Source organism: Vulpes vulpes, chromosome 2, assembly GCF_048418805.1.
Source record: "Vulpes vulpes isolate BD-2025 chromosome 2, VulVul3, whole genome shotgun sequence".
Classification (NCBI taxonomy): domain Eukaryota; kingdom Metazoa; phylum Chordata; class Mammalia; order Carnivora; family Canidae; genus Vulpes; species Vulpes vulpes.
In genome coordinates this window covers 31,464,722-31,491,319 of record NC_132781.1, presented here as the reverse complement: position 1 = coordinate 31,491,319, position 26,598 = coordinate 31,464,722, and the positions used below count along the sequence as shown (strand labels likewise).

General features: G+C 46.9%; 1 protein-coding gene across 1 annotated transcript; it reads left to right on the top strand.

Moving 5' to 3' along the window:
• On the top strand, positions 1-21,710 carry C2H17orf67 (chromosome 2 C17orf67 homolog). The gene is made up of 4 exons (XM_025995983.2): positions 1-1,021; positions 2,627-2,727; positions 19,520-19,657; positions 21,298-21,710. Exons 1-3 carry the CDS (start codon positions 967-969, stop codon positions 19,634-19,636), a joined length of 273 nt encoding a protein of 90 aa, XP_025851768.1. The 5' UTR covers positions 1-966; the 3' UTR covers positions 19,637-19,657; positions 21,298-21,710.
• The last annotated feature ends 4,888 nt before the right edge of the window (positions 21,711-26,598 follow it).

Sequence of the window (26,598 nt, the reverse complement as noted above, 5' to 3'; positions counted from 1 at the left end):
TCCCCTTTATTCCCTTTCACTATGTTTTATATTCCCCAAATGAATGAGACCATATAATGTTTGTCCTTCTCCAACTGACTGACTTCACTCAGCATAATACCCTCCAGTTCCATCCACGTTGAAGCAAATGGTGGGTATTTGTCGTTTCTAATGGCTGAGTAATATTCCATTGTATACATAGACCACATCTTCTTTATCCATTCATCTTTCGATGGACACCGAGGCTCCTTCCACAGTCTGGCTATTGTGGACATTGCAGCTAGAAACATCGGGGTGCAGGTGTCCCGGCGTTTCATTGCATCTGTATCTTTCTTACCCCTCATCTTTAATCACACCCACAAGATAGGGACTATTATCTCCTTTTACGGGGGAGGAAACTGAATTTCAGGAAGGGTAAGTGATTTACCGAAGGTTACGTTGCTAGAAAGAGGTGAAGCCAGGACATGAACCCTGGTCTTTCTGGCTCCACAGACATTTGGGAAAAAACTTTCCCCTTTACTCTGCACTTTGCCAGTTTCCCTTCCTACCTCCGAAACTCTCAGGAAGGTCAAATCAAATTGGTGGACGGGCTTTGGAGAAATGCCATACAATGTGCAAATGTAAGAGATGATTAGTGAAAGAGATGAAGACAGGTGGAGCATACTCTGAAGCTACAAACACAAACTACTGCATGACCGTGTCTGTGTAAATGAAGCGAATATCGGTGCAGCCTTCTCAAATTCACGCTATGCAGTGCCCCATCTCAGAGGGGTAATTTCCTTGCTCAGGATGAAAACTGACAGGGTTTCAGAGGAAAATAGTTTAGTGGTCATATTAAAAACTCAGTCATATTCACTTAGCATCATACCGTAAGTGCAGCTAGTTGCAGCATAAACAAGCCTGGGCCGGACGTGGCTTTCTTCAAGTAGGCTGGCCCATTCCCGGGGGCCTTCATTCTGCAGGAGGCTGAGACGCGAGCAAGGCAGGATGGAGAAGCTATTTGTGCTCGTCCTCTCCCTCACCTTACTGACTGACTTCGCAGGTGAGCATAAACTCTGAAAACGGCCTACTTCTCTCCTGACATGATAAACTGGAATAAGCCTATTTTATATTTTTGAAATATTTTTTCATTTCAAAGAATACATAATATATAATAATTCAATCCTCCCTGCTCACCAGGAGCAGGCTCCCAGAATTGCTATCATTAGAGATAAATTATTTTTTTTAAATCTTTAAATGTATTTGAATATTAATTCTCAGAAATGCTGATAAACCTTTAACTATACTATATTTTATTTGATTTATTTTTATTTTTTTTTAATTTTTTTTTAACTATTTATTTATGATAGTCACAGAGAGAGAGAGGCAGAGACATAGGCAGAGGGAGAAGCAGGCTCCATGCACTGGGAGCCCGACGTGGGATTCTATCCCGAGTCCCCAGGATCGCGCCCTGGGCCAAAGGCAGGCGCTAAACTGCTGCGCCACCCAGGGATCCCATTTTATTTGATTTATAAAAAAGATTTTATTTATTTATTTGAGAGAGAGAGAGCGAGCATGAGTGGAGGGGAAGGGCAGAGGCAGAAGCAGATGCCCCACTAAGCAGAGAGCCTGATGTGGGGCTTGATCCCCTGGAATCATGACCTGAGCAGAAGGCAGATGCTTAACCAACTGAGCCACCCAGGCACCCCAACTATAGCATCTTTTAGAGTTCATATGAGATCATCAAGACTTGACAGACTTATTTGATGATATCATTTGGAGTTTATGTGTGATTATTAAAACTTAATATATAATTTTATTATCATAACAGCTTCTTCAAGGGATCATGTGTGATTATCAAGTTTAACACAATCTTGTTCTCAAGGAGAATCTTCCAATAACAACTTTTAGTTGATTTAGTGTTTTGGGGCTTTAAAAAAAAATCAAAGCAAATCTAATGGAAGAGAAACACATTGACCAGAGAACTGAGGAAAATATGTTTTAAAAAACTTATCCAGGGATCCCTGGGTGGCACAGCGGTTTGGCGCCTGCCTTTGGCCCAGGGCGCGATCCTGGAGACCCGGGATCGAATCCCACGTCGGGCTTCCGGTGCATGGAGCCTGCTTCTCCCTCTGCCTGTGTCTCTGCCTCTCTCTCTCTCTGTGACTATTATAAATAAATAAAAATTAAAAAAAAATTAAAAAAAAAAGAATACAGTTCATTATCTTTAAAAAAAAAATAAAAAATAAAAAACTTATCCAGAGGCATCCGGCTGGCTCAATTGGTAGAGCATACAAGTCTTGGTCTCAGAGTAGTGAGTTCGAGCCCTATGCTGGTTATAGAGATTACTTAAAAAAAAAAAAAAGAAAGAAAGAAAGAAAAAAAAACTCTATATTCATGAAGTTAGCACTCACTTTTAAAGAAATACACATTGCAATAGGTAAGTCTGTTGAAATTGTACAGCTTTTGCTCTGAGTTTACCATGTTAGAAACAATTTACAATTCTTCTCGGAGCCCTCTGGAATGCCACATCCTTTGGGACAGGTCGCCGTGAAAGAACTTTTGTGTGTGACCGAAATTGAACTTGCAAATCTTTTGTCTTAGATTGTGAACTGGAGCATGAGCTTGTGTGCCTAGAGTCCCTCAGGCCCCTTCCTGACTTTTTCAGGGTCCTCCCCGATTCTGACGGAAAAGCAGGCCAAACAGCTTCTCAGGTCCCGACGCCAGGACAGGCCAAGCAAACCTGGCTTCCCTGATGAACCCATGCGGGTGAGTGCCAGCCCCCTGCTACTTGAAGGGACAGTGTGATCTCTTCTCCTCCTCCTCCTCCTCCTCCTCCTCCTTCTTCTTCTTCTTCTTCTTCTTCTTCTTTTTCTTTGTCTTCGTCTTTGTTATCGTCTTCGTCTTCTTCTTTTTTTTATTATTACTTAGTATTTTTATTTATTTTATTAATTTAATTATTTAATTTTTATTTATTTTAATTTAAATTGATTAATTAATTAATTTTCTTTTATTATTACTTATTTTTATTTATTTTGTTTTAATTTTAATTTAATCATTTTATGAATTTATTTTAATTATTACTTATTATTTTTATTTATTTAATTTATTTATTATAAATTTATTTAATTCATTTATTTGAATTTAAATTCAATTTGCCAACATACAGTATAAGGTGCTCATCAAGTTGCATGCTCTCCTTAATGCCCAGTTACCCCATCCTCCCACCAATCCCCTGTTCTGTAGCCCTCCGTTTCCCAGAGTTAGGAGTCGCTTATGGTTTGTCTTCCTCTCTAGTTTTTCCCCTGGTTACGGTCCCTTTCACTATTTCTCATATTCCACATATGAGTGAAACCGTATGTTGATTGTCTTTCTCCAAATGACTTATTTCACTCAGCATAATACCCTCCAGTTCCACTCACGTCGAAGCAAATGGTGGGTATTCATCATTTCTTTTTTTTATTATTAAGATTTTATTTATTTATTCATGAGAGACACACACACAGAGAGAGAGAGATTGAGAGAGAGAGAGATCGAGAGACAGCCAGAGGGAGAAGCAGGCTCCATTCAGGGAGTCTGACGTGGGACTGGATCCCGGGTCTCCAGGATCAGGCCTTGGGCTGAAGGTGGCGCTAAACCCAGGCTGCCCCTGCCTTGTCTTCCTGAACCCATCCTTGCCTTCATTTTGTCGGTTGTGCTGGGTGCTATTAGATCCTGCCACACTGACCCCAGGCCTGGCTTGTCCCCCCATTCCCTGGAGAAGTACTAACATTCCTGGTATTTTTTTTTTAATTTTTACCAGGATGAGTTCATTTAAAAATCTCTTATTAAGGTACAGTATTAAAAAAAAATGCAATGCTGCGCAGTGCTGAAGAGTGCTGGCTCTGGGTCAGACTGTGTGGGCTTGGCTTCCCATTTTCTACCTGTGTAAACTTGGGCAGCTTTCCACATGTTTCCATACCTCGGTACTCTCATCTATAAAAGGGGGCTAACAATAAATATTACTTACCTTCCTCTAATATTGTTATTCCAAATAATAACATAAAATAACTATAAGGATAAAATAAAGGAATTCCTAGTAAGGCACTTATAATAATAATAATACTCAGCAAACAGTAACTACTCCTTTGATTATTAAGTACCAGGGACCAGGCAAGGTGCAGAGGCTGTCAGAGCAGTTGCTTGTCAGAGCAGTTGCTGCTCAGAGTTGACAGCAGACACAGAGAAGTCAGTGAATGGCTGTTATACAGAGTGGCTTAGAAATGAATCAAGGACTTTAGGCTGTCAGGAGTGGGCATGCCTTGTCTGTCTTTTCTTCCTGTCTGTCTGTCTTTCTCTCTCTCCCTTCTCTCTTGAAGTCAGATGTGGCTTGAAATATCTAAGCGCAGGGTAGAAGGGGTGGGGCAGGTGCAAGATCAGGGAGGGTTGGAGTTCCGTGGACTTTATCTTGTGTTCTGTGGAAGACAATGGGGAGGTGAAGACTGGAGCTTCAGATAGATGGTTTGAGAACTGGTTAGAAGAGAAGAGGCCGAGCACTGAAGTCTGGGGACACCAACACTCAGAGGTGAGCAGAAGAGGAGGAACTCGAAGGGGGTGAGAAGGAATGTGGGCAGACATTGGGGAAACCCAGAAAGTGTGGGGAGCGGAATGCTTGGATTGAGGGTCCCCAGGGGCTCCAACTGGCACCTTGTGCTTTTGGCCTGATGTCTGGAGGGGCTGTTCCAGAGGCTCTTCCTCAGCAACCTAGGAGGCTACAGGTCTCAGAAGACAGGCTCTAATCAGCAGTAGAGTCGGCCACTGGGCATTTTCTCTGCCGGCATCTGGCCCTGGTTCCTCTGAGCTCCGGCTGGGGAACGGCAGCCTTCACAGGGGCTGAAGGCATCTTAGACATTGGGCAACAGGTGAGTTTGGATGGTTGTAGCACGGGGGTTGGACCACGCAGATCAGCTTCCTGCCTCCCTCGCTCCTCCTGCGTCACCCTCCCTGCCATTCTAGTCTTGTGTCCCCAACACGGCTGAGTGTGGTCCTTCCCCGCCCAGAACTTCCCAGAGATCCTTCTCTGACCATTTCCTTTCTCTGACCTCTGGTCGCCACTGGTCTTCACCTGTTACAACCTGCATCTTGCTTCGAACTTTGTGATTTTACGGAATGTCTCACTTTTTTGGTTTTGTTCTGTTTTTGGTCATCTTTTATAGGCTGATCACCAATGACTTCTCTTAACTGCCTTGAGCCTACAATATCTAGTTTCTGTGTGATTCTCTCTTGCCTCAGAACTCACTGCTGACCCCTCATGCCTCCTGTGTATAGCCCAGCCCTGCATGTCCCTCCCCAAACACACCCCAGTGTCCAGAATCATCTGCCACTCAGCCGAATTTGGAAAAGTGCTCATGTGACCTACAGTTGAAGTGGGAAATAAATATGCAATAAATTACTTGGTGGCTAGTCTATATCAGTAGTTCTCATCCGGAGATGATTTTGCTCCCCCATCCCCAGGGACATCTGGTAGTGTCTGGAGACATTGGTTGTCACAATGCAGAGGAGGCAGGGGGAGAGGGCAGTGGGGGGATAGGTAAGGTGGGAAGAAGGAGGGTTTGCTACTGGTGTCTCATGGGTTAAGGCCAGGAATGCTGCTAAACATCTTATAATGCACAGGGCAGCTCCCATAACAAAGAATGATCTTGCTTAAAATGTCAATAGTCCCAAGGGTGAGGAACCCTGGCTATACCATGCTGAACAACCTCTTTCTCTTTTATCCTGTGCTACTGTATGCATCTCCTGTACTATCATTTATTATTACGTTATATTATATTTATTATTATATTATATTATATTATATTATATTATATTATATTAACCCACATGCAGAACCAGCTGAATCAATAAGCAATTTCTGGTATCACATTTTTCTAGGAATGTGTTTCTTAACCTTGGCTGCATGCTGGAACCAACTGGGAAAGTTAAAAATTTGATGCCTGGGTTCCAATCCCAGGAGGGGATGGCCTGGGGTGTGGCCTGGGCATTGGGTGGATGACAAAGCCCCCCAGGTGGTATCAACGTGCAGCCCAAAGCTGGGAACTACTGTGCCAGGCCTTCTGGGAGAGACCTGGCATATGTAATACCAGCTCCTGTGGGCCAGTCGGGGACATGAAAGCTAAAAGCACGAAATGTTTAGGGAACAGTTAAAGGTTGAACTGAGTGATATGGAGAGCAAAGGCATCAGTCTGGATTCAGTTGAGTCAGAGAGAGTAGGAGGCTCATGGGGTGCATGCAGAGCGTGCTTCTTGCTGACCTGATGTGCACTTCATTAAACTTAACACTGATAGGGCCTTACCAAGTGCCAGACACTGGGGACATAAAACAAACTAGACAGTCTTCCTTCTTCCAGGTGCTTGTGTCCATTGTGTGGAGACAGAGTCACAGCGACTCAACTAGATTCGAGTTCTCTAATGAGGTTGAGAGGAAAGGGTCTCTAGCTCTACCTGGAAGGAGGGAGGAGGTGTCCACCGGCTGAGGCTTGAAGGATGAGGAGTTTTCAGGCAAGGGATGGAGGGGAGGTGGGAAGCATATTCCACCCAGTGCCGTTCAGTCCACATTCTCCCACTAACTAGTCATGGACTTTGGGCTTTGGACTTAGGATGAGTCAGTTTCCCTTTTCTGGTGCTCACTTTCCTCTAGAGGGTAGGGAATTTGCAGTGAATCTGGCTAAAAGGTCTATTCTAGGTCTTGTATTTTAGGGTACTGAATAGAGCTTTGAGGGAACAAGCCAGGTTTCCTGGTGCTAGTCTGCAACTTGAGGAAGAGCCAAGGACTGCAGGATGCGGCCCCCCGGTGAGAAGCCAGAGGAGTTTATTTAGAAGGTTTCTCTAAAGCTCCAGAGCCTCCTCCCTTCATGGTGGCCCTGCTACCACTGTATCCAACATCCGAGACCTATATTTGACCTCTTCCCCCATATCAGGTCTTGTTGTTGACTTTTCCTTTTCATGGATTCGCTGAGAGCAAAATGAATATCCATCACCTGTCATGTAGAAGAAGCGATTTACTCATTTTAGGTGACAGCTGACATCGCGATGATCCTGGTTCTTCATCACTGTTGACAGTGATGGAGCCCTGGACGGACAGGGTGAGCCCACATTTGTCTGGACCTGAGTGGCAACCTGTGGCCGTAGGGGAGGTTAGGGATTGGTGGGTGGGACTGCCTCACAGGCTTAAACCCTACAGCATGGGAACTAAGGGCTTCATTAAGTCCCTTTGATTTGTGAGGAAGGAACCACACTTCCTTGCTCTTTATCTTTTGCCAAGATACCTGCTACCCTCCTTGTTTCTCTGTGCAAACCTTCTGCTTAGTCTTCCCTTTGCTAGGGAAAGGGCACTGTCCTGCAGATGCACCATCCTGTGTATTCAGTGCACGCGCATCCTGAGTGTTGTGTGTGTGTGGGTGTGTGTGTATGTGAAGGTGTGTGTATTTGTTGTATATGTGAGGATGTGAGTATATGCGAGAGAATATGTGTGTAAGAGTGTATATGTATGGGTGTGTGTATCACTGTGTATGTATGTGAGGCTGTGTGTGTGTGTGCTTTGGAAAAGACCTTGCAGAAAAAATTTTTAAAAAGATTTTATTTATTTACTCATGAGAAAGAGAGGCAAAGACACAGGCAGAAGGAGAAGCAGGCTCCACGCAGGGAGCCCGATGCAGGACTCGATCCCAGCACCCCGGATCACCCCCTGAACCGAAGGCAGATGCTCAACCACTGAGCCACCCAGGCATCCTGCAGAATAATTTTTCAGAAGGTCTGGATTCCAATTCTCTCTCTTCCACTTTCAACCTTGACTTGAGTCCCTGGAATATGTGAAAGGACAGGTGATGGCAACGGAAGGTCCTGTGGGGCTAGGTTGCAAAGCCATGGCTATCACAGGAGAGTTGACTTCCATTCTGTACTCATTAGGAGCCACCAGGAATTTTGGGCAAGGGAGTGACAAGATTGGAGCTAGTTGCCAGGAGCCATGAGGTCTGGGACAGAGGTCTGGGACACAGCCTCGTCAAAGCTGCCCTTCGGCTACCACTATCCACGGGTAATGGGAAATGACACTTTTGGACAGGTTATGGCCCCTCCTTGCCATGTGACTCAAGAGATGACCAGATGGAAATGAGCAGAGAGAGTGATGTTTGGGAAATGCATGCACTCTTGGGGACTGTGCCTTAAGACTCATGCTCACCCCTGAGTTGAAATCACAGAGATGACTAGTTGGGTTATTTCATCTCACTTCTTCCCTCTGAGGGAGCATGCAAAAGAAAACCAGTACAGAGAGGAGAGGCTAGTGATGGGGGTGAATGAATGGAGCTTTGGACAGAATTCCTAATGCAAACAAGTATGAAGATTTGCAGCATCCCCTGTTCAGGAGTATTTACTAAGCAACGTTTATGATCCTGACATGTGGTCTAAGTATTAACAGATGTTGGCTTCTTGTGGACAGACAGGTGTTTTGGAGACACATTCGGGCAAGCTGTGCCCGTGCTTCCAAGGGGCTGGACTGTTTTGACCACAATTTACCGCAAGGACTGTTCTTTTCTGACCATGCAGTGGCAAGAACATCATGCTCTTGGAAAGGTGTGGCCCTGCATTGCAGGGAGCATTGGTCTTGGCCTCAAAGGAGTGTAAGCATGGTGCTGGGATCCTTGATAGAAGAAGGTGGAACCCTGTGGGGATGAGGACAGAGGCTGAGAGGACATATGGCTCTGGGGAAGAAAACAGGAGGGATGTTGAATGTATGGAGGCAGCTGGGCAGGAAGGGGTAGGGGACACTTATTTACAGCAGTTCCTGGCATTAAATTTGCAGCTGTTTTGTGCTCTGTGTGTCATTAGCCTCTGCAACCCCTAGACCTTAGGAGAAGCCTGCTAATTCGGCAACCTTGTGTTAGTGGTTCTTTGTGGGGAATGGCAGGTGGCGGGTGGTGTGCTGTGTGATTGACAAAAGAGGATGGTAATCACTCAAATCTGGAAGCTACAATGGTGGCAAAACAGGCCACGGGACTGATTTGGGAGAAACATGGCTCCCAAATCTTCAGAGATTTGGGGGAGTGGGTTCTAGATCTCACAGGAATGCGATGGGCACTCCCAGAAGGCTGAGATTCACTGGGGGGGAAGGAGGCAGCCATCTGGATTAGGTGTCAGTTGAATCATTTTGGGGTCTACATTAGGACCCCAAACAGTTTGCAAAGACCTCATGTTAGAATAGTTTTAAGATCCCAAGGGAAGGAGGGGCACCCATGTGGCTGAGTCAGTTAAGCGTCTGCCTTCAGCTCAGGTCATGATCCCAGGATCCTGGGATCGAGCCCCACATCTGGCTCCCTATATCGGGTTCTTGGCTCGGTAGGAGGGCTGCTTCTCCCTCTTTCTCTTCCTCTCCCTATTTGTGCTCTCTCTCTCTCTTTCTCTCTGTCAAATAAGTAAATAAATCTAAAAAAAAAAAAAAAAAAAAAGAAAAGATCCCAAGGGAGGGGAAAAAAATCCGCCTTGGGTGAAATTGATGCATGGAAAGAAGGGCTAGGTTTATATTTGGAAGGAAGAAAGTGGAAAAAATATTGAGACTTCCCTGAATATTTCCTCAGTTATGATTGTGCTTCTGTTGGTCTTTGGGGTTTGGGTCTAAACTCTTGCTATTCAAAATGTGGTCCCCAGCCCTGGCCACCTGGCTTCTTGGAGCCTCACACTCCTCCTTGCACCTCCCACAGGCCCCAGGGGGCCGGTGCACACCGTGGTTTGAGAGCAGTAACTTCAGTCCTGCAGAGCTAGCTGTGAGGGGGGGCTCTCAGCCTCTGTTCCTGACACCCCAAGGCCCAGGAGCCAGCCCGTGTTTGTTTTGCATGACAAAATTGACTTCTCCCCCTTCCTTCTGGGCACTCTGCTCCTTTGGATTCCAGTCTCCCAGGACACCCTGCCCCTGACTTCTCTGCCTGCTTGGCACTTTGTGCACCTCCATCTGCTTTGCTGGATCCTCAGTCCTTTAAATGTCAGAGAGTCCTAGGGCCTGTCTTCCCACCTCATCAGTCTCGTGAGTTTAAATATCATGTCTATGGCGACAACTGCACATTGCCTCTCCCGGGAGCTCCAGACTCATTTACGTGACCGTCCACTTGCTTGGCAACATTTTCCGGACAGCTCAGACCCAACAGCCCTACATTGAATCTGACACCAGCTCCTGCTCTTGCCTCCCACATCAGGATGAATAGTGCCGGCTTCCCCTAGTTTTGTGGGCCCCATATCCAGACTGACCATTTCTCACCCTCTACTGCTAACACTGGGGTCCCTAGAGGAGATAGAGAAATTCTCTTTTACCTGGCCTCCCTGCCTCCTCTCTGGATCCCCCTGTGTCTGTTCTCAAGAGGGCAGCAAGAATCAGATGTTAAAAATGTAAACCAGATCTTGTTCCTCCCTGGCTCAAAACCTTCCAACGATTCCCTGCCTTATGCCCCATAAAATCCCTAGTCCTACAGTGGCCTACCAAGCCCTAGAGGCCTGTTGTCCCCCTCTTGGCCTCCACCTCGGCCTCCGCTCTGCAAGCTGGCCTCATCAGTGCGCTCTGAATGCATCAGGCTTAATGTATCCCTTCGCAGCTACAGTGAGGCTGTATGGTAAGTAGGGTTGGCTTTGTTCGGCAACTTGCTATTTTTTTTTTTTTTCATTCAGCAATATGTCTTCATCTTGCTCATTTTTAGCTGAAGCATAGTAGAAATGTATCATGCTGTGGCCTGAATGTCAGTGGTTCCCCCTCCCCAATTCATATGCCAATGTCCTCACCACCCCCCTGCCCCCCATGTGATGGTATTTGGCTCCAGAGAGCTCCCTAGCTCACTCTGCCAAGTGAAGCTACAGCGGGAAGTCTGTGACCCAAAAGGGTGCTCTTACCCGGCTATGCTGACACCCTAATCTCCAACTTCCAGCCTCCAAAACCGTGAGAAATACATTTCTGTTGTTCATAAGCAACCCAGTCTGTGGTGTTTTGTGAGAGCAGACATATTTCAACTTAACTTATTTAGCCCTTCCCAGAACAATGGACACTTTTGGTTACTTCCAGGGTATGATGAAGATCCTTTTGCACATGTGTTTTGCCGAGTGCAATAACAAATGGACTGGCTGGGTCAGAGGGCTTATGTACTTTTAGCTGAATTAAATATGGCAAATGGCCTAATCAACTCTACCAACCCTCATCTTGAGAATGCGTAAGAGTACTTGGGTCCCTATACTCTGGCCAGTACTTTCAAAATGAAAAGAAATAAAGTTTTTATTATTTATTTATTTATTTATTTATTTATTTATTTATTTTCAAAGGACTTTATTTATTTATTCATGAGAAACACAGAGACAGAGAGGCAGAGACATAGGCAGAGGGAGAAGCAGGTTTCTTGTAGGGAGCCCAATGGGGGACTTGATCCCAGGACCTCAGCATCCCGCCCTGAGCCAAAGGCAGACGCTCAACCACTGAGCCACCTGGGCGCCCAAGAAACAAGGTTTTTTAAAGTTACCACACTTACCCTCTCTTCTATCTGTACATGTTTATAGAGACATGTTGCCAAACAATAGGAACCATATTTTTCTTGGTGATAAGATTCAGGGAAAATTTTTTACTTTCATCTTTACATCCTTTTTCCTATTCCTCAGTGTATTTGTCTCCTATGGTGGCCATAACAAAGTGGCACAAGTGGGGTGGCTTCTGACAGCAGACGTCAATTCTCTCTCTCATTGATTCTCTAGTCTAGGTCTAGAGACCAGAAATTGAGAAGAAAATGTTGGTACGTTTGGTTCTTTCCTGCCGAGGGGGTGGGGTGGGATGGGGGCAGAGAACTAGCTCTGGGGGAGAATCTGTTCTGGCTTTCTCTCCCAGCTTCTGATGGTTTCTTTAGTCCTTGGTGTTTTTTCAAACCGGCTCTCTGTCTGTGATCACAGGGCCTCGTGTCCCATGTGTCCCTGTGTCCAAATTGCACTCATTTCACAAGGACACCAGTCACCAGATTTAGGGCCCACCTTAATCTAGGATGATCTCATCCTAGCTTGGTTACATCTGCAAAGATCCTCCTTCCAAGGAAGGTCATGTGTGCAGCTTCCAGATGAACATAAATGTTGGGGAGGACACCATTCATTCCAGTACGCCCAGTCTCCTAGTTTCAATAAACATATAAGTCTCATAAAAACAATACAGGAGAGTGGTGAGAGGTGGTCACAGATGGCTGGGGCTGAATCCAGACTTGCAGGTGTCTGTATGGACAACTTGGCACCGTTCATTGGCATTAGAAAGCTCTGAGGAGAAGCAGGTTGTCTGCTATGATGGTGTTTGAATTTGAAATTCTCTTATCGCACTTGCCTTTGCATTTGTTTCTTCTGCTCTTGTCTACCTGGTTAACTCTTACTTGTTCACAGAGATTCGTGGTAAATTATGCCTTTTTTGGGAGGCCCCCCTGATGCTCCTACCCTCCCCACCAGGAATTAGAGCACCACTCTGGCATAACACAAGATAGCTATTTCTGACTTTTTTTTTTTTTTGGTCTCTCTTTCTAGACTATTCTAAAGTGCTTGAGCAGATGGACTTTTTGTTGCATTTCTGGGTCCTCAGCACCAAGCACAGTATTTGGCATTTACTAGATGCTCATTATACTTATTTCCATTCCTTTTTTTTTTTCTTCTCTCCAGGGGAGAAATTGTGGAGGATATAACTCTATCCTACAACTAGGAGGTTATTTCAAAGACATCTTTTCTATGGCCTCACTTAAATTCATTACGTTTCTTGTAATCATCCCAAAATTTAGGGAAGAAATTATCTGCCAACTGCTGGGGTGAGCCATGGAAATTCTTTAGAAAGATGACATTGGAGCTAAAATTATGTCTTCTGTGAGTGTATTCATAAGTGGTCATGTGCCCTGGGAATATGCTTTCCATTCGGCCTGTGTTTCTTTAAGGAATGTTCTTGTTGGGCACGTATAAATCATATTAGCTTTATTGTAAGTGGTCTTCTTAAAATATGCTTTCATGTTTAGCTCCTTGACAAATATGTGTAGTCACTCTACTACCCTTTTGTGCCCCATGATGTCAAAGGCCAGTTTGGAGTGACAATGATGTAAATCGCACACATCACTGATCTGCTTTCTTTTAGCGCTGAGCCCTAAAGTTACGTTTGGAGCCACTGTCCTGCGTAGAGGACTATCTTGCTTGTACTAATGAGCAAAATAATTCATCCAAATGTTGATGGACTTTTAATTTCACGCAAATGTCAGAGGAAGGATTTTGCCTTCTTGGAAAAAGTTCCTGCCTTGATAGATTAACTGTCCATTCTATAATAATTCTCTGCTTAGATCAGGTTCCAGTGAGTATTTAATTTCATTATCACACCAGTGCCATCACAAAGGATCGCTTCCAATTTCCTCTCTAATTACTGGAGATTATTTACTTAAATCATTACACTTGGGATTGGACATGGAATGCAGATATTGGTTTTTGTTCTGCTTTAATTTTTTTCCCCTTAAAAGAAAGGAATCTAAAAAAAAATTAAAACATTTTCCATCTATCCTTTCTTTCTTGATCCAGGAACATTTGAGTTTATCATTAATGCTGGGTCATTTCTAATGCAGCCAATGCAATTGTTGAATTTGTGGTTTTCAGTAGATTTGCAGTTTGGCTTTTCATCTTGACTAATGATTGCTTCTAGGCCTTTGTGGCATATCCATTTTCCTAACGTTTTAAATAAATAGGGAAATGTCATGGAAACCAGTGCTTGTTTCTTTCTCTCTCTATGTGTGTGTCTGTTTTGGTTGTTTTTCTTCAATGCTGATTTCAGCTGCTATTTAGGAGTGTGAGATATATATTACTCTTTGATGCTTTTTATGTATGTTTGGCCTGGGCCATTATAATGAGCAGATTGACACAGATATTGAGGAAACTTCCAAGAGGGGTTTAGAGGGATTATGGAAAAAGAAGAGTAATTTCATCTATTCATTTACTCATTTGTACATTTCTCCAGTGATTTTTATTGAGGTCCTACTATGTGCCAAGTGCTAAGCCTTATACTAGGTATACCTTGATCACTGCCATTAAAAAGCCTGTTTGGAGGTTTGGCTGAATGGGACAGAGATTAAATGAGTAGGGATGCAAATAAGCATATAAGAGGTATGCAAATATGGGGTGCCTGGGTGGCTCAATTGGTTAAGTGGCTGCCTTTGGCTCAGGTCATGATCTCAGGGTCCAGGGATAGAGCCTCATATTAGGCTCTCTGCTCAATGGGGAGTCTGCTTCTCCCTCTCCCACTGCCCCTTCTACTTGTGCTCTCTCTCTCATACACTCTCTCTCAAATAAATAAAATCCTTTTTTAAAAAATGAGGCATGCAAATGCTATATGCTAGTGGAGACGCTTGTTAAAATCCCCACTGATCTCATCAGAAAAATCTGTACGTATTGGGAAACGGTCAGACTCAAGTTTATCGTTTAGTAACTAGTACTGTCAGTTGTTCCTTGAAGTGACAGGCTCACTTCATTCATTTTCAAAAAGGTGCCTGCCAAACACAGCTAGTCCTTGACACCAACAGTCACTTAAGGGCTCTTCTTTGAGGAAACCACTGTACTTGGTCATGTGACAGAGGTGCTGCCTGCATGCTTCACATTGGGTCACTTTCGTCTGCCTCACAGGGGTGTTCTTCAGAGAAACAGGCATTTTTAGAATATTCTATATTTATTTATGTATTCTCACTGTGAGTGCGTGATGGTAAAAGACACAAGGACAGTGATAATGGTCGTCACTATCACTAAAATGGTTAAGGCACCAGTTTCATCCATCTATGAAAAGGCAAATAATGTCTTAGATTATCCTAAAAAGAGTTCCCCCTCCCCCCCAAAAAAGAGTTTTGACCTCATGGAGCCCTGAGGAGGGGCATAGCCCCCACTTTGAGGAAAAAGTGCTGCTTTGGTCTTTCATTCTGCCAGCATTTATTGACAATTTCCTGCAGACCGGTTCCTGGGAAAGGGGCTCCACCTACAACTTCAAGACAGGCTCAGATCTTTCTTATCTAATTGTAACCACAAAGAATTGGGCAGCGCATAAGGAAGAGGCTTCTTGCAAAGGCATTGCAGAGTACAGGTCAACTAGCAAGAGATGATAAATTCCAGGCTCACAGCCCCTGGGCATGAAGCAGAAAGGCAGGTTCCCGGAATGAGAGAGCCTTCAGGAGAGGATGCAGCCATCTGACCCTTTGGGACTCCACTGGAGGCCTCCCTCTCTCCTACGTCTAATCCCCTGCTGGGGTCTCTACTTCAGACCCATCTGCAAGCCCCAGGTCCCTAAGGGAGTCTGGGCTGCACTTCTAGGTCAGCTTCTCATTGTACAGGACCAGGTGAGGGAGGAGAGAAATGGATTGAAAGGCATAGATGGAGACTATGTATGTGGCACAGAACCTGTATCATTTCATTTAATCCTGACAGCCCAGGGAAATGAGTGCTAGAGCCATCCCTGTCGTGCAGATGGATGCAATGAAGATGGACAGGCCAACCGATACTGGCAGAGTCTGGACTTGAACAGACCCTGCCCCAGGCTCACACCCAGACCTCTTAGCCTCTCTACCGGACCGCCTGGCACACAGGCAGGCAAGAAGGTGGCCACGTGGGCTTCCTTCAGTGAGCTGCTCGCAGGGAACTGTAGAAGGACAGCTGTGTGCTGGCAAAACTTTGTTCTTTATTTACAAGACTCCACACTGCTTTCCTGTTTCCCCCAATTATTCTTCTTCTGCCCCCAAACTCCCCAGACAGGGCACGAAAGGGCAGGATTCAGCCCAAAACTCACAAACAGGTCCTTGCAAGCTGCTAGGGAGTCGTGGTCCCACAGTGGGGTCCCGCAGGAGCCTCTCACCATCTGCCTCCTCCTTGGCTGCCCCAGAGACTCCCTGCCTGGGACAAGAAATGCATTTTGACAAGTCAGATGAAAACAACAATGATAAACAAAACAAATTCAAACTGCATGGGTCCTGCAGGAAAGGGGAAAAAAAAAAACAACTCAGGAAACTTGGACACTTTATAATTCATTCCTTTGCACTGTCATTAAAAAACGTTTTTTGTTTTTATTTTATTTATTTATTCATGAGAGACACAGAGAGAGAGGCAGAGGCACAGGCAGAGGGAGAAGCAGGCTCCCCGGACTTAATCCTGGATCCCCAGGGATCACGCCCTGAGCCCAAGGCAGACGCTCAACCCCTGAGAAACCCATTATCCCTGCTTTTTTTTTTTTAAGGCTATATTTAATATAAGATGCAGACTTCCTACAGGGTTTCATAGAAACTTAAAAAATTACAGTTCTAAACTGGATTCCTCTCTCAAAGCTTTACAATACCATAGGAGAGTGTTCAGGATTTGGGATTTTTATGATATTTATACATACCAAAATAATTTAATCTTGCACAGATATTACTGAATATGATTACTCTCTCCCAAAGTGAGATACCACTTCTCTGATTATTGACCTGCTGTTTTGGGATACCCATGTGTGTTTATATGGATCTGTTTTACACTTTGCAATGGTTCCCATTCCATAATTACAGCATCCAGACTTCATTCAGAGCAATGTCAACAGCCTACCTCCAAGTTAAAAATTATTCTTATCTTTACCTACTCCCTTTTGGGGAGAAACTATCAAGTTCATGTGCCAGTATGTAAGCCCACCCACATGGCACCACCACTAAAAAATATGATGTAGGTCAAATACATCCTTACTCTCAGGGAGAGGTCACTGACAAAGAGAGTGACCAGGGCAATGCTGGGGGATGTCTGGAGAGCTCTGAGGTCACAGGGAATCTGAGAAGGCTTCCTGGAGGAAGTAACATTTAGGCTGAGGCCTGAAAAGTCAGGTGAAAGTGAGACAGGAAAAAGAGAAGGCATGGGGGTGTTCTAGGTGGAGAGAATAGCATAAGCTCAGAGAGCAGAGCAAGTGTGACCCATCCAGGAAGGCTCGGGCAGATTGATGGTGAGGGAAGGTCAGGCTGGATCACAGAGAGCCATACAAACCACATTAAGGAATTAAAATTTTCTCCTAAGCCCTGTGTATCCCATTCAAGTAATTTCATCAAGGAAGCAACATGGGTAGATTTTTTGTTCTAGGCAGTCTGGGCTTCTCTGTTTGGATCAGGAGATGGAGAGACAAGGTCTGTAAGGAAGAGATTTTTGTCACTTCACTCTTATTTAAGAAGCAACCTGTTGATTTATCATTTATCATTTTTTTCGTCTTGTGTATCATTTATATGAGATAATGCAATGAGAAACAATGTGGGAAACCCACAGGCTGAGCTTGGTTGAAGACAGAGCCTTGTTGGGAAGACAAGACCACCCTGACCCTGGAAGCGACCCTCACGTGGATGGAGGCAGAGCATGAGCGAGCAAGGACGTGAGGGGAGGGAGAACCACCTCACGCAAAGCAAATAGCTGTACTCCCGAGGCTGGATCCCGGTGCTCAGTGTATTCAGTGGGCGGCTCCTCTGCAGCATACGTCGGTAGCATCTGCTGTCTGTGCTCTGTGCTCCTTTCTTGGACAACGGCACAACCCTAGCACCCATGATCCTGTATGGCTGCTGGTTGTCTCCATCCTGTTCCCCATCCATCCCGCACCCTGCTCTGCTCAGGTGGCTGACCTGCACAGTCTGCACCGCTGGGTTCCCTGGCCAGCTGGCTTCTGTGTGGGCTCAGCAGGACATGGAGGGCAAGAGGAAAAAGAGGAGAGAGGGGCTGGGGCATTTGTTCCCTGTTCCCTCCCTGCTCGGCAGAGGCTGCACCCCTCCATGACCCCCATGGCCTCTTCCTCTGAGCCTTGTATAGGCATAGGCGTGTCCATGGCTTCCCTCTATTGCTAGTCCCTGGGTGCTGGAATGTTCTTTGTTGGTCCCCTTAACCCTGTTCTCATGGACGTGAATGGCCCTTCATCAAAGACCCTTCAGGTGAACCATATGAGGGAGAAAGTGATTCTAGAGAAGCTCGGAAGTCAATGAGGCTGTCAATGACAAGTGTGGAGCAGGGCAGGGGGCAGGGCCTCTCTCTGTTGTTGTGAAGCATGGGGAAGTGGAGTAGATCCTACAGGAAGCTGCCCTTACCTGCTGGGTACAGTGACGTTATCCAGGGCTGCAGACCAACCCCGAGGGCAGAGTGAGTTGTCACCTGCTCCTCCGTCCAGGTGGGCAGTGCTGGTGAAGGCCCAAGGGCAGCTGTGACCCCTTTGGACAGCATTTTGAACTGGTCACTGTCAGGATGGAGCAGAGATGTTGGGGGCAGGTGTGGTGTTGGGTGGAGGGGTAGGGGGGCTAAGTGAGGAGTGGAGGGGTGAGGAGGAGGCTGTCATAGCCTGGGTGGGGAGCGCTGAGGACCTGACCTACAGATGTGGCAGCGATGGAGGGGTGCAGCTGAGACTATCAGATTTTTAAAAAATCTTAAAAAAATAAAAACATTTTTGAGGAACTGCTAGGCTGTTTTTATGAAATGCCCCTCTCTCCCTAGTACTGTTTTGTTGTTGTTGTTGTTTTTAAAGATTTTGTTTATTTATTCATGAGAGACACACAGAGAGAGGCAGAGACACAGGCAGAGGGAGAAGCAGGCTCCATGCAGGGAGTGCCATGTGGGACTGGATCCCGGGACTCAGGATCACGCCCTGGGCCGAAGGCAAGCACTCAACCACCAAGCCACCCAGGTGCCCTGTTTTGTTGGTTTTAAAGTCTCTTTTGTTTGATAATAGTATTATAGCAACTTCAGCTTTCTTATAGTTATCCCTTGCCTCTTAAAAAAAATGATTTTTATCACAAATGCATGCAGCCACAAATAATATTTTATTTAGTGATTCATGTTTTGTGACTACATAGGTAGCTATAATTCATTCATGGACACTGCTGTATAATACTCCATGGTGTGACCCTGCCCCAATTTATGTATCCATCTTCCTGTCAATGGATATTTGGCACCGTGCTAGTGTGTTGTTACTACAGAGTTTTGCTGCTGTGAACATTCTTGCACAGCTCCTGATATACATTTCTCTGGTTCTCAAAGTGACCAGCAGCATCAGCATTGGCTGGGAACTTGCCCAAAATGTAAATTCTGGAGCCCCACCACAGACCCAGTGAATCAGAAACTCTGGCTGGTGGGGCCCAGCAATCTGTGTTTTGACAAACCCTCCAGGTGATTCTGATGCCTGATATTTGAGGGCCGCAGCTTAGAGTCTAACTGAGGAGTGGGATTTCTGGATTGTAGGCCACAACCAATTTTCAAAGTGGTGGCTCCACGTTACACCCCACTAACTGTGTGTGAGTTCCCATAGACACACGCCCTCTCAGCACTTAGGGTTGTCAGATTTCTTTATTTTGCCCATCGACTGCAGGCTGCCTGACTGCTTTTCCCCCCCACAGAGACCTGGGCATGACAGGTTCGCCTCTGGTCCGACCTCTCAGCCTCCCTCGGCCTGTCCGCGCCCTGTCTCAGAGGCACCGCCGTGCCATGCTCCATAGCAGCTCAGCTGTCACTGTGGATAAAAGACTCTCTGCTGTGTGGGTTTGTTTTGACAGGAGTACATGCACCATCTGCTCCGCCTGGAACACCGCGCCGAGGAGCAGTTCCTGGAGCACTGGCTGAACCCTCACTGCAAGCCCCACTGTGACCGGAATGTGGTCCATCCCGTGTAAGGGGCTCAAGACCAGCTTCTGGTATGATCCTTTTCCTACCCAGGCCTTCTGGTTTTGGGAGATGGTGCTGGACAGCACGTGCATGGGCCCGGAGCTTTCAAAGCCATGGCTTAGGGGAGCCAGCTAAGCAGCTGGCTGAGGGCTAGGGAGTGGCAAGAGCCAGGCAGGGTGGAGAGGTGGCAGCCAGGATGAGAGAGGTCCTGGGGACACACAGACCGACCCCTACAGACTCACCAAGAGATCCCAAATAGGGGAGGGATGTGACCCTATTTGCTGTCCAGACAAAGTCACTCCGGGATACACATTTAGAGGTGAGTGGCTCTTGGAGACTCTGGTTTTTACAGTGGGGGTGGGCAACCGTGGGCTTGACCAGTGACCTCCATCACAACCATCACTACTGTGGCCAGGACCAGCCACGTCTTCCCTGCCTTCCCCTAGCCGTCCAACCCCGGGGGTCTGCCCAGCCCACCCATTCTGCATCCCTCTTGCTCAGGGTTTGCTTTTGTAGGCCACCTGCGCTGGACTGTGAGCGTTCCCCGCGCCCCTGCGCACCTGCCTGCGCTCTGCTCCCGCGAGGCCACTTGCTTTTTCCCCTCACTGTCTCCCCGTTCCCAGATCCTGTTAGATACAGTAGCAGATCCCTTCGGAGGGTGAGCCAAGTGGGTGTCTCTCCTCCTCTGGACTATGGACTAAGCAGGACAGGATATGATCGGGTGGTTTATCATCTGCAGTTGGGAGAAATCGTACATCTCCATTCTTGTTGATTTTGTGCCAGCGGAGGAGCAGTCCCTCTAGACTAGGGTTCTTTGTAAGTTTCGGGGTGCTCTCATGTGACGTCTCCTATTTGATCCTCTTAACACCCCTGTGCCATTTAAGGGCATACGTTTAGCCTTGTATTATGGAGGAGCTAACTGAGCGTGATTAAGCCGCTCACTCATGCCAGGCAGTAGTTGGGATGGCACCCTCCCTGTGGATGGTGGCACTGCTGGTCCTGTGTGTGTCCGGGGGCGGGGGTGGGGGGATGTGGAGTCCCTCTGAGGGGCATCAGCCAACAGTGAGGGGAGGAGCATCTGCCTGGTGGTGGAACAGAAGCTCTGCTTTTGAGGGGCCGGAGTTGGACCAACACCTTTCCATAGAGGGAGACACTGCCATTGTGTGGGTGGGGAGAGAGCAGAGGTTTCGGGGTGCGAGCCCCCCAGGGCGGCACCCTCCAAGGCCTGACTGAGGAAGGCCTTTACCTCCAGGTGTGCCCCGGGGTGCAGACTAGGCTGGCTCCTGCAAAACCAGGTTCCACGGGGGCCTCACTGCAGGCAGCTGGCGCTCACCTGGAAACAGGGCAGCAGTGGCCCGAGGGATGCACTAACTTGGGACGTGGATTCAGAGAAGATTCGGGTCATGAAAACTGATCGCGGGGCGGGGGGTGGGGAACAATGTCACTTTCTCTCTGCTTCCTCATTTGCAAAATGAGGACAGTAAGGGCTCCTCCCTGACGTGGTCCTTCTGACCATTACAAAAGTCGGATGCATGGAAAACAGTGCTGCCCTGGTGCATATGGGGGAGTGCTAGGAGATGACAGCTGACAGCCGGCTGTTGGCCCTCTCCCTCTCTCCTTTTTATCAAGTCGATCATCACAAGATGGTTCTTTTCTTGTTCTTTTCCAGCCAGCAGTTTGATAAGCAACAACCTGGCTACTGTTGAAACACGGGATGAGGCTCCTTCTTTCATTTATTTTTCAGCCATGGAAACGGATGTTTTCAGACCTCTGTGGCAAAGGCTGCCTCGGGGATTGATGGCAAATATATATACATGTATGCTGCTTCATTTGACTAACCTGCATCACTCATTAAAGCCAATAGCTTGAAGTATCACTCCCTTCCCTGCCCCTCATGGCCTTCCTGCAGGTTTGACAGGGTGGGCAGAAGGAGAAGCTCACCTGGGGCCAATGAGCTGGAACTTCTGGAAAGTCTTGCAGGGTATAGTGAAGCCCAGCCTGGGGGCTGCAAAGGAGTCCCGTCATCTATTCCACCCCGCCCCCCCATCCTGTCTGCTCTAATAAACGCTGGTGTTAAACCTACTTTCTGTGCTGTCTCCTTTCTTTTCCCTCTAAAAATGACAGCTGATATTTCCTTGCCTGTGAATCCAGCATTGGAAAGCTTATGGTTCTGTGAATAAATAGATGGATGCGAATACAAAATACCTAGCAATTTTTCACAAGGACCATCTTTTTTTGGTAAAGGGATTACTTGCCCAAGGCCTGCCCTGGAATTAGAGGCATCACTTAGTACCAGGTGCACACCCTGGTCTTCTAGCAAAGGATACATTTTTTTTGGTGGAAAATGGATGGTGGCTTCCATGTCCCTCACGTACCCCCAACTCCCAGAATCAGAGATTACACTATCAAAGACCAACAGAAGCAGGCAGAAATTGGGAGGGGAAGGGAAAGTGGGCTGAATGGTCCTACAGAGAATCTGCCATCCTCTTTTTGGAGGTTTGGAGAGCCGCCCAAGGCCCCTGGGTTACAGGGGGGAGGGAGGGTCTGTCACTTGACCCAAGGGACCCTGGGCAGGCTTGTCTAGGGAGCAGTCACGGAGGATCTCAGGGCCAAGCCCCGCACTAGGATCTTTACATACTAGGATTTTTGTTGAATCATCACACCCACCCTATGCAGTAGATGTGGTTTATTATTTCCACTTTATAGGGGAGGAGACTGAGCTTTACAGAATTTTGATAGTGTATTCATTTTCGGTCTTGGCTGCAGCAAATTACCAGAAACTTAGTGACTTAAAACAACGTGAATTTATCATTTTACATTCCGAGGTCAGAAGTCTCACTCCGTAGGACTGCGTTGCTCTCTGGAGGCTCCAAGGGTGAATCTGTTTCCTCATCTTTTCCAGCGTCTAGAGGCTGCCTGCCCTTCTCAACTGGTGTCCCCCTCCTCCACCTTCAAAGGCAGCAGTGACAAGTCACGTCTCTCTCACACCACGTTGTCGTCTGTCTCCCCTGCCTCTCTTTTCCACTGTTAAGAACCTTTGTGATAACGTTGCGTCCTTTCAGATAAAGCAGGACAACCTCACTAACTTTGGGCCAGTTGATTACTGTGCCCCTGCCTCCCCATTGTCATGTCAGGTAACATATTTACAGGCTCCAGGGATTAGGATGTGGGTGGCATTATTCTGCCTCCCACAGGCAGTTTGTTCAAGTTCACGCAACTGGTAGGTAGAGCAGCTGGGAGTCTGAAGCTAAGAAGCCCCTCATCGCCCTGGGTCTCCCAAACACTCTGTACCTGTGCCCTAAACCTGAGATCCTTCTGCCTGGAATTAAGTGGTTTTCTCAGCTGAGCTCCTTGAGGGCTCAGCATGCGTCTTTACTGAGACGCCATTGCATCCCTCACCTGGTAGGGGGACATCTGTCAAGTGCCAGAGCCATTTCACGGGCTCTGACATTGAACACAGGGACTTGCCCGGGGCACGCAGAACAGTGGCAGACAGGACGCTCCTGCTCAGTACCCCATGCTACCTGCCTCTCAGGGTGCTAAGAAGTAGGAGCTGAGTACCTGTGTATCTGTGTGTGTGGGGGGGGGGGGAGGGGGGGGGTGGGCACAGAATGCAAGGGCCTGAGACTAACAGGTCAGAATAGAGAGAAGGACTAGAGCAGAATTAAAAATGCAGTGGACCCACAGGGAACCAGGGTCTTATGTCTGAGCAGAGGAGGGACCTTATTGAGCTTCCAGGACCCCCGGGCATGGTTCATTTCTCAGCGGCAAATGCTCCCCTTAGGAATAGAGGCGAGTCTGCATCTGTCATATAGAGCCTGGCTTTCAACCTCCTCCCCTTGACATCTGTGATGGATGTACTTGCCCAGAACACACTCCCCCGATGCCCACAGACAAAGGGGCTTGGGTACTATAGTTCCCAGTGAGCTTGCTGCAGCCTCACCTTCCCCCCTACTCACGACAGCTTTTCAGATGGCAGGTGAGTGACAGCAACAGCGTGCTGGGACTGTCTTGATGGCAGCAGACATCAGTGGTTCAGAATACGGGCCTGGAGCCAGACTGCCTGCGTTCCACTCCTGGCTTTACCACTGACTAGCTGTGTGCCCTCAGGCAAGTTGATTGACCTCTCTGGGCCTCTGCTCTCTTATCTATAAAATGGAAATAATAACAGTACTTATCTCAAAAATGCTATTGTGAAAATTCTTTTGTTGAGTAAACACTTCATATAAGTAGCGATTACTGTTTAAAAAGATTAAAAGATTACTGGGCGTTGCTTCATTATCCAAGATAAAGTCTCTCTCTCCCTTTATTTAATTTTTAATTTTTTACAATAACATTAATGTGATTTCCCTAATGTTAAACCATCTTTAAGTTTCCGATCCAGTGTGGCTTGTCTGGGACAGCTTCTTGGGGGCGGTGTGTGTGTGTGTGTGTGTGTGTGTATGTGTGTGTGACTTCAATGATTGTGAGGGAATTAGCTGGAAAAAAAGATGGAGTGGAGATGAGAGGTAGGACAAGGGGAGGGTTTAGGTGGGGAGTGTTGTTGCAGGCAGAGGCAACAACAAGTGCAAAGGCCCTTAGGTGGGAAAAAGAGCTGGTTTGTTTGAGGAGCTTCCACAAAGCCAGAGTGACCTCATCTCTGAAGAGAGAGGGAGAGCATTGGCCCCAAGGAGGTAGCCAGTAAATCTCATACAGCCCAGTTAACCTTCTCCTCAGATTTTTTCCACGGATTAAAATGGACTACTCATTTTTTGGTGTAGTTCAGTTTTCAGATGGTTCAAATCTCTTTTAATGAAATGTGGGCCCTATCTTTTCTGTACTAGGTTGTATCAAGGTTCTTTTTCTCTTGCAGTTTAATGGGAATAGAGAACAATTGTTCTTAAAGTGTGGCCCCCAAGGGCCAGTAGGAAATTGTCCGACATGCGAACTCTCAGGCCCCACTTAGACTTTCTGAATCCGAAACTTGGGCCTGAGGTGCCTGGGTGGCTCAGTGGTTGAGTGTCTGTTTTTGGCTCAGGATGTGATCCTGGGGTCCTGGGACCGAGTCCCACATTGGGCTCCCCACAGGGAGCCTGCTTCTCCCTCTGCCTATGTCTCTGCCTCTCTCTGTCTCTCATGAATAAATAAATAAAATCTTTAAGAAAAAAATGTAAAATACCCCTTTACCCAGTGTTTGCACTCGTCATTCCAAAGTCTCCATGTCTTTGCCAACATTTGTTATTTTCCTTTTCTTTCTTTCTTTTTTTTTTGATAGCCACCCTAGAAGTTGTGGAGTGGTATCTTATTGTGGTTTTGATTTGCATTTACTAATAATGTTGAGCATCTGTTCATGTGCCTGTTGGCCATATCTTTGGAGAAATGTCCAAGTGTCTTGACCATTTAAAAACCTGGTTGTTAAAAAAAATAAATAAATAAAAATAAAAATAAAAACTTGGTTGTTGAAGGGCTGATGTTTTAGGTGTGCTGGGAGCAGAGCTTACTAAGGGTAGAATCTTGGACACGTTTCTGAGCTTCTCCTGCCTCAGTGTCCTCTTCTGCAAAAGGGGGATTATAACAGAAGGTGGAGTAAAGGATGGCTGCCAAGACTAAGGAAGCTGCTGCATGTACAGCTCTTGGAACTTTGCATGGCATGTGGTGGCTCTGTGCGATGTAACTGATAGTTCTTACTATACACCTGAGGTGAGGCTAACAATAGTAACGGAGCAAGAAGTTACCAGAGATTCATGACTGCTGGGAAGAAAATAAAACAGTGATGCAACAGAGAGTGACTGGAAGGCTATTTTAGGTCGGTTGGACAAGGAAGGCTTTTTGGAGGAGGTGACACTTGAGCTGACACCGGAATGACAGGAAGGAGCCAACTGCATGAGGATTCATGTACAGGAAGAGCTGAGGGAATGGCCAGGGCAGAGATCTTAAGACAGGAACAAGCTGGCCAGTTCAAGGAGCCACTTGGGAGAAGGACAGGGCGGCTGGTGTGGGGGCGGGAGGGAAGGGGGAGGGGGAAAGGGGAGGGGGAGGTGGGCTGGGCGGTCCCTCTGTGGGGTCCTGGCGGGCAGCGAAAGCACGAAAGCACGAGGGGATGAGAGCTGGGGAGTCAGGAAGCCTGGGTGTCCAGGTCTCTACGTGCTCCTAAGGCTAGCACAAGTGACTTAGCCCATTTGGAACAGGCCTCTGTTTTCTCCCAGTAAAAGTGGGGCTGTTTATTCTTACCTCATGGGTCTACTCTGAAGCTCAAATGAGATAAAATACAGAGGGACACACACATTTGAGATGGTATTAATCACAGGAACAGGAAAGTAGCACTGCTAAGCCCCCTGCCCTGGCCAACAAAGAGTGTGGGTGCTTTGGAAAATACTTTATTGTGTGTGTGTGTGGGGGGGGGATGGGGGGGCGCTGTGGTTCACTCAGCCCTCCTAGCTTCCCTCCTGCCTTCCTACCTTTCTTGAACCTTCCTTTAAGGTCCAGTGTGGTTGGGCTTTTACTGAGCACCTCTCTATGTGCTAGGCACGAGGCTGTGGAGGTGAGCAACAAGGTCTGTGACTTCAAGGAGCCTCACCCCTCTTCCCCATGAGGATCCTCCTTCGGAGGCAGTTAGAATGACTGCCCCCTTTCCTGTGTGGCACCAGCACTTTGTCCTTAGGGGATAAAGGGAGTATGGGGAAGGGCCAGGGTTTAGAATCAGGGTCTCCTTACCAGGCAGCATCCAGGTGATGGCTGAGAGCACTCCGAGGCCACACTGCCTAGGCCTCATGCTGGAGCCAGCCCTTGCTTGTTGTGTCACCTTTCTGTACCTCATCTGTGAGATGGAGGTAATTGTCGTACCCTGCCAGGGCTGTGATGAGGATTCAACACAGGTAATTTGAATACAGGTAAAGCACTAGAAGAATGCCTGGCAGGAAAGTTCTGTGCAAATATCTGCTCTTTAAAACAAGTCAAATCACACTAGCTTTGTGGCCTGGGCACGCCGTTG